The sequence below is a fragment of the Acinonyx jubatus genome, chromosome E1 (assembly GCF_027475565.1).
Source record: "Acinonyx jubatus isolate Ajub_Pintada_27869175 chromosome E1, VMU_Ajub_asm_v1.0, whole genome shotgun sequence".
Classification (NCBI taxonomy): domain Eukaryota; kingdom Metazoa; phylum Chordata; class Mammalia; order Carnivora; family Felidae; genus Acinonyx; species Acinonyx jubatus.
The window spans coordinates 57,976,046-57,990,564 of record NC_069397.1 but is presented as its reverse complement, the minus strand read 5'-3'; the positions used below and the strand labels follow the sequence as shown (position 1 = coordinate 57,990,564).

Genomic DNA, 14,519 nt, shown 5'->3' with positions numbered 1-14,519 from the left:
CTGGAAAGCCAGCCAGAAGCCCACTACGTTTCTGGGGAACATCACCCCACAGGCCGGGCCTGACGATGCCTGAGTGCATGCACACTGGTGTGCAGGGGCCGGATGACTCATCTCTTAGCCAGCTGGTCACCTGGCCATGAGGGGCCCCGCGGGACTGGCCTCTGTGCGGGAAGAAGGGAGTCATGTGTGCCTGTCCTGCCGCCAGGGTGGCAGAGGCCAGCGTTTTCTAGAGTTCTTTCTCCACTCTTCCCTCCCTGAAAACGGCCTCCAGGTTCTACCGGGCTGTGGGAGTCCGGACTAGGGGCTTCTCTGCCTCCTTGACGGCCAGGTGGGGCTGTGACTACGCTCAGGACGGCGAGCTGCGACCTCAAGCGGGTGGACACATTCTGGGCCGTGCTCTTAAAACGGCCCGTGGCGACAGCAGGAACAGCCTTCTCAGAGCACACGGTGGAGGTTGTATAGTGAGGACGACAGAGGGACAGCACGCAGGAGCAGGGACCCCCGACCCAGGGAGCGGCCCGCGGCCCCGACTGCCGAGGCTCCCACTGTCCTACGAGAGGCACGTCAGCTCGCGTTTCGTTTCCACCACCGATACCCGCCCTCCTCGGAGCGTGCGGCCTGCACGTCAAAGCCCGGACAGCTGACACCATTAGGTGCGTTCGCGCAAAGCTCCCGGGGTAACGGAGGCAGAGATCACCTTCCGCTAAGCGCGTGGCCACGGAGATAGCAAACACACAGGCTTGACGGCCGCCGCGGAGGAAGTGCGCCCCGCTGCGCTCCCAGGTAAGATGGGCAGAGAGCGGGAGGGACGCTCACCCCGCGGGTGACGGCAGGTTAGGCCGGGAGCTCCTGCGTCCCCGGAAAGTGCGCCTGCCGAGCCCGAGCTCACCTTGTTCAGTAGGAAGACATACTCGGTCACCAGCTCGCACAGCTCGGGGATCTGGCTCTCGATCCCCAGGAGCACGTGCTCCACGAACAGGGCCACGGGGAAAATGCGGTTCCACTGGGTTCTGCAAGAGCAGGTGGTTGGTCACTGGGCTGGGACAATAGCGCCTGAGACCCCAGGTTAAAGGTGCAGGGAGGGATCCGAGACAGGGATGAGGTGAAGGCGGACGCAAGATTCCAGGAGGAGCCCTTTGAGGCGTGCTCCTGCCCCCAGTCACCTTCATGTCCCCCATGCCCTCCTGCAGACTCAGGGCCAGGAGTCCCGCCTCACCCTGGAAGGCCGGCACGGGATGTGCCCCCGCGGGACGCCTACCCTGACTGCTTGTCTCCTCCCCGTGGCCCTGCCGCCCACCCAGGGCCCCTTCCTGCTGCTCCCCTCTGCCATGCCCCCCGCCCCCAGCGGGGCTCCCTGAATGCCCTTCTGTCTGTTTCGTCTCCAGCGTCCGCATGATGCCTGGCGGTGAAGGAGACTCAGCGGACATTAAGAGAGGACCCTCTTCTGTGGCAAGAGGACCCCATGAGCCCGTGGGGAAGGGGCTGGTGGGGGCCGGGCTCCTGGCCTCACCTGACCTCCCTGATGACATCTCTGGCCATCTCCCCGCAGGTCTGCAGGTACCCATCCGAGCACAGGAGCTCTAGCGGCATGGACAGGTTCTTCACCATCTGCAGCCAAGCCTGGGGGCTGGGCTTCAGGATGTCTCTTGTCAGCATCTCGGTGCAGGCCATTGCTGCAAATGCATCCAGAGTCTGGCGGAAGGTGGGGGGGCAGCGGGTGGACAGAGAACAAACCCCTGACTAAGCAGCGCCCCCTGTGGCTGCTCTAATATCCTAAGCCCAGAGGTCCAGGTTGTGAGCCCGTGTTCTTCTGTTCCAGGCTCGTCGCCTACTCCCTTCTTGCCCCGGGATATAGGAAGCATTGGTCAGATGTGTTCCTAACATTTGTGTGTTAACCGGGCATACGGCCCCGGGAAGGGGTCTCCCAGGCAGAACACGGCTCCTGGGGCTTCCCGTCCCGGGCGGCCACAGAAGCACCCCCCACCTGCCCCCCACCTGCCCCAGGAAGGCCAAGCCCAGACCGTGAACACAAACGAACCCGGGAGAGGCCATACCAGCTCGGGTCCGTCCAGTCTGTCGTTCCTTACGGTTCCCATGACGTTGTAGAGTAACATCTGTAGGACTTGGGGGTAGGTGGTCACGATTCGGGAAAAGTTCTGCAGCCGGCTCCGGAAATGCTGATAAGCCACGTGCACCCACGGTAAGGAGACCCTTTCCTGTGGCCTCTGTGCTTGCAGCTGACAGATGCAGGACCACAGCGCCACCTGCAAAATCTGGGACGAGAAGCAAGCTTTTAGCGTAAACTGGAAAGCAAAACAAAAGCTATGTTTTGACGGTGGAAAATCCCGACCGCTCAAAAATGACACAAGGGAAACTTAAAAACCACACACACTGTGACGGTCCCTGGGTACGTCTTGGTGTCACCCTGTCTAGGCATTTTCTTATCTATACCTTGTTCCCGTTTTGTCCCCAGATCATGACCATGGTGTATGTCTGATTCTTTTCCCCACTTAACATCACATTGTGAACATTTCTCTTGTCGTTAATTATGTTGGGAGACCCTCACTGTGAACATGTGCGTCCATTAAAACAACCAGTCACCAATCAAACAGCTGTCACTTAACTTGTCTGGCCTTTAATTATGGACAATTAAATTGTTTCCTTTTTTTTTTTTTTTTTTGCCATTTTAAGAAACAAAGCTGGAAAGAACACTCTTGTGGATAAAATGTTTGTCCGCATCTGGTAACATGCCCGGGACAGAGACACCACTTCAGATTTTCTAAGGCTCTCAATACAACCCCTCGGACTTTTCCAGAAGCACATGCTGGGTCACAACACCATCTGTAACGGGGGTGCTTCTGGGTCCAGTTAAAAACCAGTCTTGGGGCGCCTGGGTGGCTCAGTCAGTTAAGCATCCAACTGCGGCTCAGGTCATAATCTCGAGGCTCGTGAGTTTGAGCCCCGCATTGGGCTCTGTGCTGACAGCTCAGAGTCTGGAGCCTGCTTCAGATACTGTGTCTCCCTCTCTCTCTGCCCCTCTCCTATTCATGCTCTGTCTCTCGGAGATAGATAAATAAATGTTAAAAAAATTAAAAAAAAAAGAAAACAGGTCTTCAGAGGCACCTGGGTGGCTCATTCGGTTGAGCATCTGACTTCGGCTCAGGTCATGATCTCACGGTCCGTGGGTTCGAGCCCCGCGTCGGGCTCTGGGCTGACGGCTCGGAGCCTGGAGTCTGCTTCGGATTCTGTCTCCATCTCTCTCTGCCCCTCCCCTGCTCATGCTCTGTCTGTCTGTCTCTCTCTCTCTCTCAAAAATAAATAAACATCAAAAAAAAAACCAAACAGTCTCGCCACATGGGCAAGAACCTAAAACCTAAAAACCGATCAGGTATTGTTGACTTATCAGTGAGGCTGGCCAGTTTTTCTGTTTTGTGGATCTCTGCATAATTATTTTGTTAATACTTGGTTTATAACTTTCATCTAGTTTTTAAAATTAGGAAACTTTCTTATTGATTCCTAAGAATATTTTATTTACTTTTTTAAGTAATCTCTACACCCAACATGGGGTTTGAACTCACGACCCTGAGATCAAGAGTCATATGCTCCCCCGACAGAGCCTGCCGGGCCCCTCCGGGGTTCCTAAGCATATTTTGTTAGCCCTTAATCACGCTGGTGATAAGTATGTTGTCCTTAAATGGGTCACTTTCCTTTTTTACATACTCTCAAGTGTGAACCCAGTAGGTAATCAGAAGTGTCCTAATTTCCACTGAAATTTCAGTTAGTTATTACCTGTAGTGGCCAGTTAAATATTTACCTAATTTTCTTCAAGAGAGACTCCACATTTGAAAAGAAGGTGTTATTTATTTTTTTTAATGTTTATTATTTTTGAGAGAGAGATAGACAGAGCATGAGTGGGAGAGGGGCAGAGAGAAAGGGAGACACAGGATCCAAAGCAGGCTCCAGGCTCCGAGCTGTCAGCACAGAGCCTGACTGACGTGGGGCTCGAACCCACGCACGGCGAGATCATGACCTGAGCCGAAGTTGGACGCTTCACTGACTGAGCCCCACAGGCGCCCCGAAAAGAAGGTGTTAAAAAAATAATAAAGTAAAGTAAATAAAAAACAAAAAGGTGTTACAGGACACTGGAGGTCTTCCTTGCGTGAATGGAAAGCCCGTGATGCAGGGGGCCCCGGACAGGGGGCTGAGGGTGGAGGGACAGTGCGGCCCAGCCGCACGGACACCAGTGGCCCCCTCCCCTGCCCCAGAGTGAGCACTTACCCTCAGTTCTTCCCACGTGGACACTCTCATCGTCAAGAGGAGGAAGTCCTTTATGTAGCATACAAAGAGTTCTTCCTGCTGTTCTGCGCTGAGCTGAGCGAGAAACCTGCCCAGAGAGGTCTGCTGAAAGATTTCCACTAACTTCTTCAACAGTCCTGCAGAGCAGAGCAAAGAAGGGCGCAGAGGGAGAGCCTGAGGCGTGTCTCCTGGCCTGCGGTCAGAACCCCAGGGTCCCCCGGGCAAGGATAAGGCTCTGCTGAAGGGCAGCTCTCGGCAGACGGGAGTAAGCCGCATGATTTAACGGCCGTTTCTAGACACTTCGGACGCCTTTCCTGCGAGATAACGGAAACGAAGGCAGAATACATACTCAGTTTCAGTCACCACCAGCCTAGTTGGCCCCAAAGGGATAAGACGACCGCAGACAGAACAGGTTTTATGTCTAGCAAATCATGTCATGCTTCGGGAATCCCAGGGTCTGAGTGGGTCACCAATGAGGGGGCTGCTCTTCGGGGCCTGGGGGTCACACGCTGCTCACACCAGGAAGATCTGCCTCCAGGGGAGGAGTGTCAGCCCGCAGGCCACACGCTATCACAGGAAAGCAGGGGCAGTACGGGTACAGCCTCGAAAAGGAAATACTCCTTCCTCAGGACAGAGACGGCTTCAACTTATTCTGAAAACATTGCAGAATGCTTACCTAGAGAAGTAAGTTCGTCTTCAGGTATCTGGACCTACTTTTTTTCTCATGTTTATGTATTTTAGAGAGAGAGAGAGAGAGAGAGAGAGAGAGAGGCAGAGCGTGAGCAGGGGAGGGGCAGAGAAAGAGGGAGACACAGAATTCGAAGCAGGCTCCAGGCTCTGAGCTGTCAGCCCAGAGCCCGACGTGGGGCTCGAACTCATGGACGGCGAGATCATGACCTGGAGCTGAAATTGGACACCTAACCGACTGAGCCACCCAGGCGCCCTTGACCTGGCTTCTTTAACACATTGTTTTTTTTTTTTTTTAATTTTTTTTTAACGTTTATTTACTTTTGAGACAGAGAGAGACAGAGGATGAACGGGGGAGGGTCAGAGAGAGAGAGGGAGACACAGAATCTGAAGCAGGCTCCAGACTCTGAGCTGTCAGCACAGAGCCCGACGCGGGGCTCGAACTCACGAGCCGTGAGATCATGACCTGAGCCAAAGTCGGACGCTTAACCGACTGAGCCACCCAGGCGCCCCTGACCTGGCTTCTTTAAAGGCAATACTATGAGTAAACTTTGAAAAGTCTACTTCGTGCATGAAAGATGGAAAGATGACTTTTCCCAAGGATGCGTGACTCCTGGTTTTCCCGGGATATGCCTATGGCCAGGCCTGCTTGACCTGTGACGGCAGAGCAAGGAGCCACATGACTCTGAGGACACTGACCGCGCGGTGTGGACAGAACTTCGCTTACGTCGCTGACACTGTTGGGAAGGGCTCAGCTCGGGCCGTCTCCCGAGTCCTGATGCCCGAACTGCCTAGAAGGTTCCGAATGGGAATGGCCCACTTACGACGGGGAGCCAGCACATGGTCCCGTTTCCCGGCATCCTCGGGGGCTCACCTTCAGCTCCAGTGATGTACTGAGCCTGGAGCCACAGCTCCTCCAGATACCCTTTGATTCTCCAGCCAAACGGGACGTCGTTGGAGATGTCCTCCGGAAGGGTCATGTAGTTCTGCACCATGATGTAGGGCACCTCACTCTTAGCTCTGCAGCCAGACAAGGGGTTGCTCATGACACAAGACCCACCTCTGATGCCACGCTCAACAGCACAGGTGCCTAAAAGCCTGGCCCAGATCACAGCTCAGGGCTTCCGTTATAAACGCACTCAAGCGCGTCCCTAGGTCATCTGTTTCACAGACAACAACGAAACAAGGCTGGGAAGTCAAGCAGGCTGCCCAAAGGCTGGGGCAGAACCGGGCCGTGCGGTGCCTGGACCTCCCCTCGCCGTCCACCTTCGACACAGAACCCGGCGTGTCGGAGGCGACCCTTTCCCTCAGGGTCGACAGTGCCCGGTCGTCTAAGTAAGTGTTTCCACTCGATATCCAGGATCCCACGTACTCGAATATTCTTTGTTCACCCACACTCCAAAAGCAAAGCCCCTGATAGCCAAAGAGGAAACTGCTGGGAGGCTGGCTGAGAGTGAGCTGTGCAAGGGCAGGCCCGGGGCGGGGTATGCGGGTGCCGCCACGGAATGAGGGGCAGGGAGAGCTGACTGATCCAAGGGCTCTCCGAAGCACAGCCTCGCCAGTCCGGATGAGGCCCAAGCTGGCAGTTGTACCTGGGGTGGTGCTCTGAAAGCAGGGCCATGAGGAAGGGGAGTAAAACAGGGAATTCTCAGAACTTTCAAGAACCCCCGTTTGTTACAGCGATGCCATCCATCGCCCTTAGGCTGCAAACAGACCTGGCACTTAATTTCTTGATTTTTAATTTTAGAGACAGTGCGTGCACGTGTGAGTGGGGCAGCGGCGGAAGGAGAGAGACTCTTAAGCAGGCTCCGTGCTCAGCACTCACAGCCCGACTTGGGGCTCGATCCCACGAACCTCGAGATCATGACCTGAGCCGCAATCAACAGTGGGACACTCAAGTGACTGAGCCACCCAGGCGCCCCAGATCCAGCATCTAAAATAAATGTGATTCCAATGTCGATACATACACTTCATCAACTACTTGGATGAGCATGTTAAGACCGCACCTGCCTTACGGTTTTTTCCCTTCACTCACTCACACACACACACACACACACACACACACACACACACACAACTCTCTTATTCACCTCATATCATTTGTCACAAGAGGAATGTTCAGAAGCTTGATGTCACGGAAAATAAACATCCAAAGATCTCTTGTCCAGGATGGAGAGTCTGGCCTGATCAGTAGCTCAAGGTTGCTGTCTATGTCGAGGACGGACACCATGCTCGCCAGGAGGGGGGTCACCACACCCTGGACCCGTTTCCAGAGGGTCTGCCTGCAGTGGGGGAGAGAGGAGACCGCGTGCCAGCTCGGCAAGCACGGAGCACGGTGGGGGGTGGGGGGTGGGGAGGGGGCTCCATTCTGTTGACATTCGGTTCGTTGGTCACGAGACACCTGGTCTATCGATGCAACACCACAGCTCTGGCAACACATGGAAACTGGCATCGTTTTTAAGTACCCGAAGAAAAGTTCACAGGTAGAAATGGATTGGAGACGGGATGGGAATGGACCTTAATTCTACGTCGAATCAGTTTCCAAGCAGCATCTGTTGTGTTTTGTTATATAGCTATTTCCCCAAAGCAAGTAGAGGCTCTCTACAGAAAATAGGGACCACATTCATTTGGGGGAAAAAAAAGTTACATTAAGAAAAAACAAACAACAGTTGCAGGGAGAAAATGATAAAGCACAGGCCAAAATAAGTGTGTTGGGGGTCAAGTTAAACAGGAAAGTACACGCTTCTCTAAAACATGGTTTTACTCATGTCTGTGGACATTGGATCCAAAAGGGTTTACATACGTACACACGTTTCCCTGCTTCTGTTAACGCTGTTGTACTTCGCTGTTATAACGATGTTTATGCGTGATCATAAACTCTGTAATACCCTGCAAGGAACCTACTACCAAGTGGTTAATGTTGGGGAGAAAAAGTCAGGTTCCATTGTAAAAAATGGAAGTACGCAGTGTGCAGGGACCTGTGGAGATTTCACAAGCGTCTAGGGAGGAAACGAAGCACGCTAACAGTCAAAAGAGCACTTGATTTACAGAAAAAAATGCCTAAGTAGAAAAAGCGTAGGAAACCACAGGATGAAATGTAGAAGCGGGCAGTGGGGGGAGAGGGGAAGGTGTACCTGGACGGGTATGCAGGCTTCGGGCATCGGGGAAAACCAAGACTAAAATGACTTGGATTTATTTTTTAATGCTTATTTATTTGGGGGGGGGGTGGCGGGGGGAGGGAAAGTGGGCGAGGGTCAGAGAGAGAGGGAGACACAGAATCCCAAGCAGGTTCCAGGCTCCGAGCTGGCAGCACAGAGCCCGACGCGGGGCTCGAACTCACAGACTGAGAGATCATGACCCGAACCGAAGTCGGATGTTCAACCGACTGAGTCACCCAGGCGCCCCAAAGATTTGGACTTTAATCGCAAGAAGGGAAGTGACTTAGGTCCCCAGTACATGGACGGTAAACAGAGTGGCCCCCAGAGGCTTGTGAGAGTGAACTAGTAGGCTCCAAAGCCCACCTGACACCCGACACAGGTGAGTTACAGCTGTGGTCTGACCACCCCATGCAGGGGTGTTCAGACACCCCCGGCAACTGCTGAGGGGTGGGCCAGTCTCAATACAGCCAACAGCAGAGCAGTGACAAGGAGGGGCCCCACACACCGCTCTGGACACCTGCCGAGTGTGGGGACTCTGGCTGCTGGAGGGGCGGTGTGAAGGGGAAACCAAAAATACAGATTTTAAGGATTACTGACGTGAAGTTAAATATTTAATAATATCTGTAAGGGGGGTGGGGAGCCTGGGTGCCTCAGTCCGACTTTGGCTCAGGTCACGATCTCACCGTTTGTGAGTTCAAGCCCTGGGTCCACGTCAGGCTCTGTGCTGGCAGCTCAGAGCTTGGGGCCTACTTCCCATTCTGTGTCTCCCTCTCTCTCTGCCTCTCCCTGCTCACACTCTCTCCCTCTCTCTCTCTCTCTCTCTGTTGAAAATTAAGAAACGTTAAAGTAAAAATATAGTATCTGTAAGGTGTAACCAAGGAAAATGATCTAGATTAATATCTGATCTTATAAAATTCCTTACTCAGAAAGCCTAAGTGGGAAAGAAACTAAGGGTAACTAAAGAAAAACACAGAAGCAGGAACTGCCCCCCACAGCAACGAAACCAGCAGCAGGAACTCTGGGGGCTCCCACATTTCCCGCCAGCCCATCACACAGAGGCAGGGTCCCGAGGCCATGCCGATCACGGCTGGGGAAGACCGGACCCGTATGAGACCAGAGGAGCCAAACGTTCCTTCAGAAGTGAGGAGCCAGGGCACGAGGATGTGTGACCAGCCTAAGAGGACCCTGCCGACTCGGGGCGGCTGGACCTTCCCTGTGGGACCCACCGTGTCCCGCCTCCCTCCAGAACACCAGGTGTCTTGACTTAGTCCTGAGAAAAGGGTCCAGGTTTTACGGAAAAAGGACCACGGGTGATACATGAATACTCCCGGACCCGACGTTTGTATTATCAAATGACTTCGACTAAGCAGCAGGCCTGAGAAAATCATTCCCCTTCCTTCCCTGCCTGTCCCCTTCCCCGTAACCTAAAACAGCAGCCATTTCCACGGATGACCACGCTGGTCGGGGTTAACACCCTGCAGGGACACACATTCTACTTTTGTTAAGTTGGGTGCTGTTCTTACGACAAAACGTGAACACACAGAAAAGGAGACCAGAGTCTAGCAAACCCCATCTGACCTCCACCCAGACCATTCTGCCCCCTTTGGGGAAAACAGGGACCGCTCTGAACCGCACGGAGCTTGGAGACGAGGCGCGCGGGCGAGCCGTCCACGGCCGGGACGCTCGTGTCCCACTGCCACACCGAGCTACCCCCCCCACGGCCCAGTACCTGAATGTGCCTGCCTCCTGCAGAGCGTCCTGATTCGAGGCCTCCCGGGTCACCCACTCCTTCATGTTGAACAGGGACTGGTCTTCCTGCTGCTTTAGGAGCACGTAGAGGCGCGCCTTGGATGCCCGCAAGAACGCGGCTGCAGAAAAGCAGAGGGCATGTGCCTTGGGCATCCCCCACGGGCATCGAGCGGGGGGCTCTGATGGACGTCCAGTGACCCCAGGGTCTCGGGCGAGATTTGGGAGCTGCACCGAGGTCCCTGCTGCACCCGCGGCCCCTGTGAGCCCTGGGGCCACGGGTGCAACGGTCGCGCTCCCCCGTGCCGCCCGTGGGGCCCCATACCTTTGACCTCGTCGTCGTCGTCCTCGTCTAGGAGGCCGAGAAGGATCTCCACTCTCCGCATGCTGCGCTGGCGGCCATCCTGGTCGCGGAGCGTGCCCACGGCACTCTGTATGCAGCTCCTCAGCAGGCTGGTGGTGTCCATGATCTGTGTGTGTCACGGGGACAGTCAGGCCTCCCCGCCCCACGCCGCCCCCCCCCCCATCCCTCGAGAGCCGCTGTCGGGGCCGCGGGCCCCCCCGGGGATTCAGCCCGGTCAGATCCCGCCCTGGCCCAGGGCCTCGACTCCGGGAGACAGGAGGGGATGCCTGTGGGGTAGGCCCGCGTCCCGGGAGGCCCCAGAACTAGAAAGAGCCAGAACTCACATGGCTTCCGCCCTGCTCAGCGTTGCCCATCGCCGTCGAGCCTTCCATCCCCAGGTCCACCCCTGGCGCCTCCTCTGACCCCACATCCTCGGTTTCCATCGGTTCCTCCAGGCTGTCACCGGCCCCGTGTCCCGTCTCCACTGCAACAGAAGTGTGATCAAGCCGCGGAGAAAGGGAGGTGCACTCGGGCTCTTGCCCGCAGGCCTCCCTGGTCCCTCAGCCCAGCAGTGGGTCACACGGGCCAGGCTCCGGCAGGCCCGGGTCACGGGCTCCACCAGCACCAACCTTCCCTCCTGTCATGGGCTCACACGGTTGACACGGGGTGCTGGCGACCAGAGTCTGACATGCACCACAGGCCTCATTTCACAGCCCGATGTGTCCACTAGGACCCATTTTCCCATTTGGGCATGCTGACCTGTGCCTGGCCTTGGAAGCAGCGGAAGGTGTCCTGGGACTTGTCCCCCGTCAGGGCAGGTGCGGGGACTCAATGGGGACCTCCCTGCTCCTCCGTGCTCCCGGCCACCACTCGTACTGTCCCACCTACGGCCCCAAAGGCTTCCTCCTGACTTACACTCGGAGTCCCCTTCTGGTTTAAACAGCTGGCTGATGGTCACATCCTGCAATCTAGTCACGTCCGAAACCATGACCGTGGATTTGCACAGGTCGTCAATGTGCACAGACTGCCACAGCCCTGTGAGGAATGAAGCCACTGAGAACGTCCCCATGCTTTTCCTGGTGTCCTCTTGGCCACAAGCAGGGACACACCACAGGTCCTGATGTTTAAATTCGCAGCTGCTCAGGGGTGTTGGGGGGCCGAGTTGGTTAAGCATCCGACGGCAGCTCGGGTCGTGATCTCACGGTCCGTGAGTTCGAGCCCTGCGTCGGGCTCTGTGCTGACAGCACAGAGCCTGGAGCCTGCTTTGGATTCTGTGTCTCCCTCTCTCTCTGCCTCTCTCTTGCTTGTGCTCTCTCTCTCTCAAAAATAAAGATTAAAAAAAAATTTTTTTAAATACACCTATTGCTGAATGGTTTGTACCCTTTAGTCCCCTTAGTCACCCTTTAGTGACTCTGGTTCACACACAGAAGCCACCTGACCCTGCTATCTATTTCAATAACCGTAACATAAACATCACTCATAAGAATGGAAAGATCTGCCTTTTTGTAAAGGGTATCTGAAGGTTTTTAATTCTTTTTTTTTTTTTTAAGTTTATTGATTTATTTTGAGAGAAACAGAGAGTGCACGAGCAGGGGAGGAGGAGAGAGAGAATCCCAAGCAGGCTCTGTGCTGTCAGAGCAGAGCCCAATGTGGGGCTTGAACTCACAAACCCTGAGATCACGACCTGAGCCGAAACCAAGAGTTGGATGTTTAACCAACTAAGCCGCCGAGGCGCCCTGGTTTTTGATTCTTTTTACATTTTTTAGTAACTTTGCCCCATCACAGCTAGAAAAGGGGTGTGGGAAACTGGCAAGATTTACCCCCCGTTATCTACGACATTCTTAAAGTAAACTGTCACTTGCCAGTTTCTAGAATACCAACTTTCTTATGCGTGAAATAATTGGTGACCCATTCCTCAGAAAAAACAGAGAGGCTTAAGATAGCATTCCCTGCCCCCCGCCAGAACCAGGCATAAAGTATCAGTGCTTCCAGAACAATGCCAGTTGGGAGTGCCTTCTCTAGGCTATCCGTGTAATAACAGACATGATTAAAAACACGATTAAAGACACTATTAAAGATTAAAGACACTATTAAAGACACTATTAAAAGAAAACACTGGTGTTTATCTACCAGTCAGTAAGGGAGTCCTGCACACTGTAGCAGCCAGCCCAGACACGCGTGTTTCCTGCAATAACCCGGGGTTAAGAAATTTAATTGCATCCGAAACGAATCTCGTTGAGATCAACACTGGTGCTCGGATCCCAGGCTTGTACGCCACAGGAGCAAATCAGGAGCAACTCTGCACATTATCTAAATAAGCGTATTTGCTGCCATTTTCAGCCTACCCCCGTGGAATCCCACGAAGGACGCTCCACTCTCTATCCGGGACAGTTTCGTGATGAAATAGACCAAGACGCAGCCCTGATTCCCTTGTATCTTGTTGATTTCGTTTATAGCAGAATACCTGTTTTAAAACAAGCAAGGAAGGACGAACAAGTCAAAACAAAACAAACAAACAAACAAACAAACAAACAGACAAAGCCAACGTTGTGGAAGTGGCCGACCGCTCCCGTGAGCGGTCAGGTTCAATCTTAAGTCTTCTTATCTTGCTTTCTTTCCCTCTCTCCCCCCCCCCTCCTTCCCTCCTTCCTTCCTTCCTTCCTTCCTTCCTTCCTTCCTTCCTTCCTTCCTTCCTTCCTTCCTTCCTCCCTCCCTCCCTCTTTCCATCCTTCCTTCCTCCCTCCCTCCCTTCCTTTCTAATGTTTATTTTTGAGAGACAGAGACAGAGCGTTAGCAGGGAGCTCCAGAGAGAGGGAGACACAGAATCGGAAGTAGGCTCCAGGCTCTGAGCTGTCAGCACAGAGCCCCACAAGGGGCTCAAACCCACGAACTCTGAGATCATGACCTGAGCCGAAGTCGGACGCTTAACCAGCTGAGCCACACAGGGGCCCCTCTAGGATAGTCTTTTATATCCTGCTAATATTCTATCATTTATACTTCTTGGCATTTTACCACTGTTGCCTGGTTTTAGCCTTCTCTGTAGGCTAAATTTCCGGGGAGAAATTCTTTAGGAACTCCTGAATAAAATTTGGGCTTTCTGGGTAGTTTCTGAGAAAAATAACAAACACATACTTAGCTGAAGCAATGAGCTGAGCGCTGTGGACTCCGTCTTCAAAACTGGTTTGAATAATGAGGATTTTACACCTGGCTGCATCAGTTAAGCAGTTTCTGGAGGAAAAAGGAAGTTATCCGTCCTTAGAAACGGGCGATGAAACTCCCCCAGACTGATGGGATGTAGAAGACGACCGAGAACGAGTGCCTCGGGTGAGGATCTCCTCTGTGTGAGCGGACAAGCCGGGGGAGGGCGTGTAAACCCGGGGAAATGCTTCCCTGATGAGACGAGAGGATGCTTCCCTCCACCCCCCAAGAAGGATGCCTGTGCAGAGGCAGCAGAGACGAGGGGGCACTGGAAGAATGCAACAAGCACCCTTTTCGGTCACGTGGCTTCCGCGGTCACGAGCCAGGGCTGGTGACAGCCCGATGGTCCCTGCAGTCCTGTGAGTGAAGGACAGAGCAGTCAGGGCTGGGGGCAGAGGGGACAGAGAGGGAAGGCGGGAGCCTCACTGGACTTCTCTGAGGAATGAGCCCTCGGTGTCAAACTGCTGCAGAGACAGGATCATGGGCTTCAGAGCTCCGTCCCCTCCTTCTGATTGCAAAACTTCGCAGTCACGGTTGGTCAGCAGTCTGGAGAAAGTGGTGATCTACAAAGTCAGGAAACGCAAGTTATGGCTAGAATTCAAGGGAAAGTTTACAGGTCTGCTGGGTTAAGTCCCAGAAACGTGAGGATGTTGAACAAATACCTTCCATGGGCTCCAGCATGCATTGTGGAGTTAGTTGGTACACAGAAAAGAACCCAAACCCAGAGGAGATTTTAAAAACGACGCAGCGTTGAGGCACACAGAACCCATGGGATCGAAACGTTCTAGAGAGAAGACTCATCCTGTTCCCTAGGTGCCTTCAAGTCTCCTTGGAGCAGCTCTCTGTGCGTGGCCCCTAATGGAAATTCTGACGATTGCTCAGGGCTCAACGCCCCCGCCATTTCTCCCTCAGTCTTGCTGCAATCGTCCAGACAGACATCGCCGCCTGGATGTCACAGGGGGCAGCCAGGTGCGCCCTGGATGGCACGTACCACCAATACTTGTCTGTTGCTCATTCCCGGACTGCGACTGTCCGAACCTCCAGGCATCCAGAGCACGATCTGGGGAACCATCCCTAGACGCCTCCGTCTT

General features: G+C 54.0%; 1 protein-coding gene across 4 annotated transcripts in view; it reads right to left on the bottom strand.

Annotated features, from left to right (window-relative positions):
• Window positions 1–14,519, bottom strand: part of RNF213 (ring finger protein 213) — a 102,708-nt gene that overhangs the window by 26,385 nt on the left and 61,804 nt on the right. For all 4 annotated transcript variants that reach the window (XM_027052248.2, XM_027052252.2, XM_027052250.2 and 1 more), the window contains 13 exons: window positions 13,855–13,991; window positions 13,363–13,458; window positions 12,576–12,694; window positions 11,146–11,265; window positions 10,575–10,714; window positions 10,213–10,357; window positions 9,871–10,009; window positions 7,074–7,265; window positions 5,858–6,003; window positions 4,279–4,433; window positions 2,055–2,273; window positions 1,511–1,692; window positions 890–1,010 (listed from right to left, as the gene is read on the bottom strand). In XM_027052248.2, coding sequence (XP_026908049.2) covers window positions 890–1,010; window positions 1,511–1,692; window positions 2,055–2,273; window positions 4,279–4,433; window positions 5,858–6,003; window positions 7,074–7,265; window positions 9,871–10,009; window positions 10,213–10,357; window positions 10,575–10,714; window positions 11,146–11,265; window positions 12,576–12,694; window positions 13,363–13,458; window positions 13,855–13,991 — 1,911 coding nt within the window. The remainder of the gene's footprint in view (window positions 1–889; window positions 1,011–1,510; window positions 1,693–2,054; window positions 2,274–4,278; window positions 4,434–5,857; window positions 6,004–7,073; window positions 7,266–9,870; window positions 10,010–10,212; window positions 10,358–10,574; window positions 10,715–11,145; window positions 11,266–12,575; window positions 12,695–13,362; window positions 13,459–13,854; window positions 13,992–14,519) is intronic.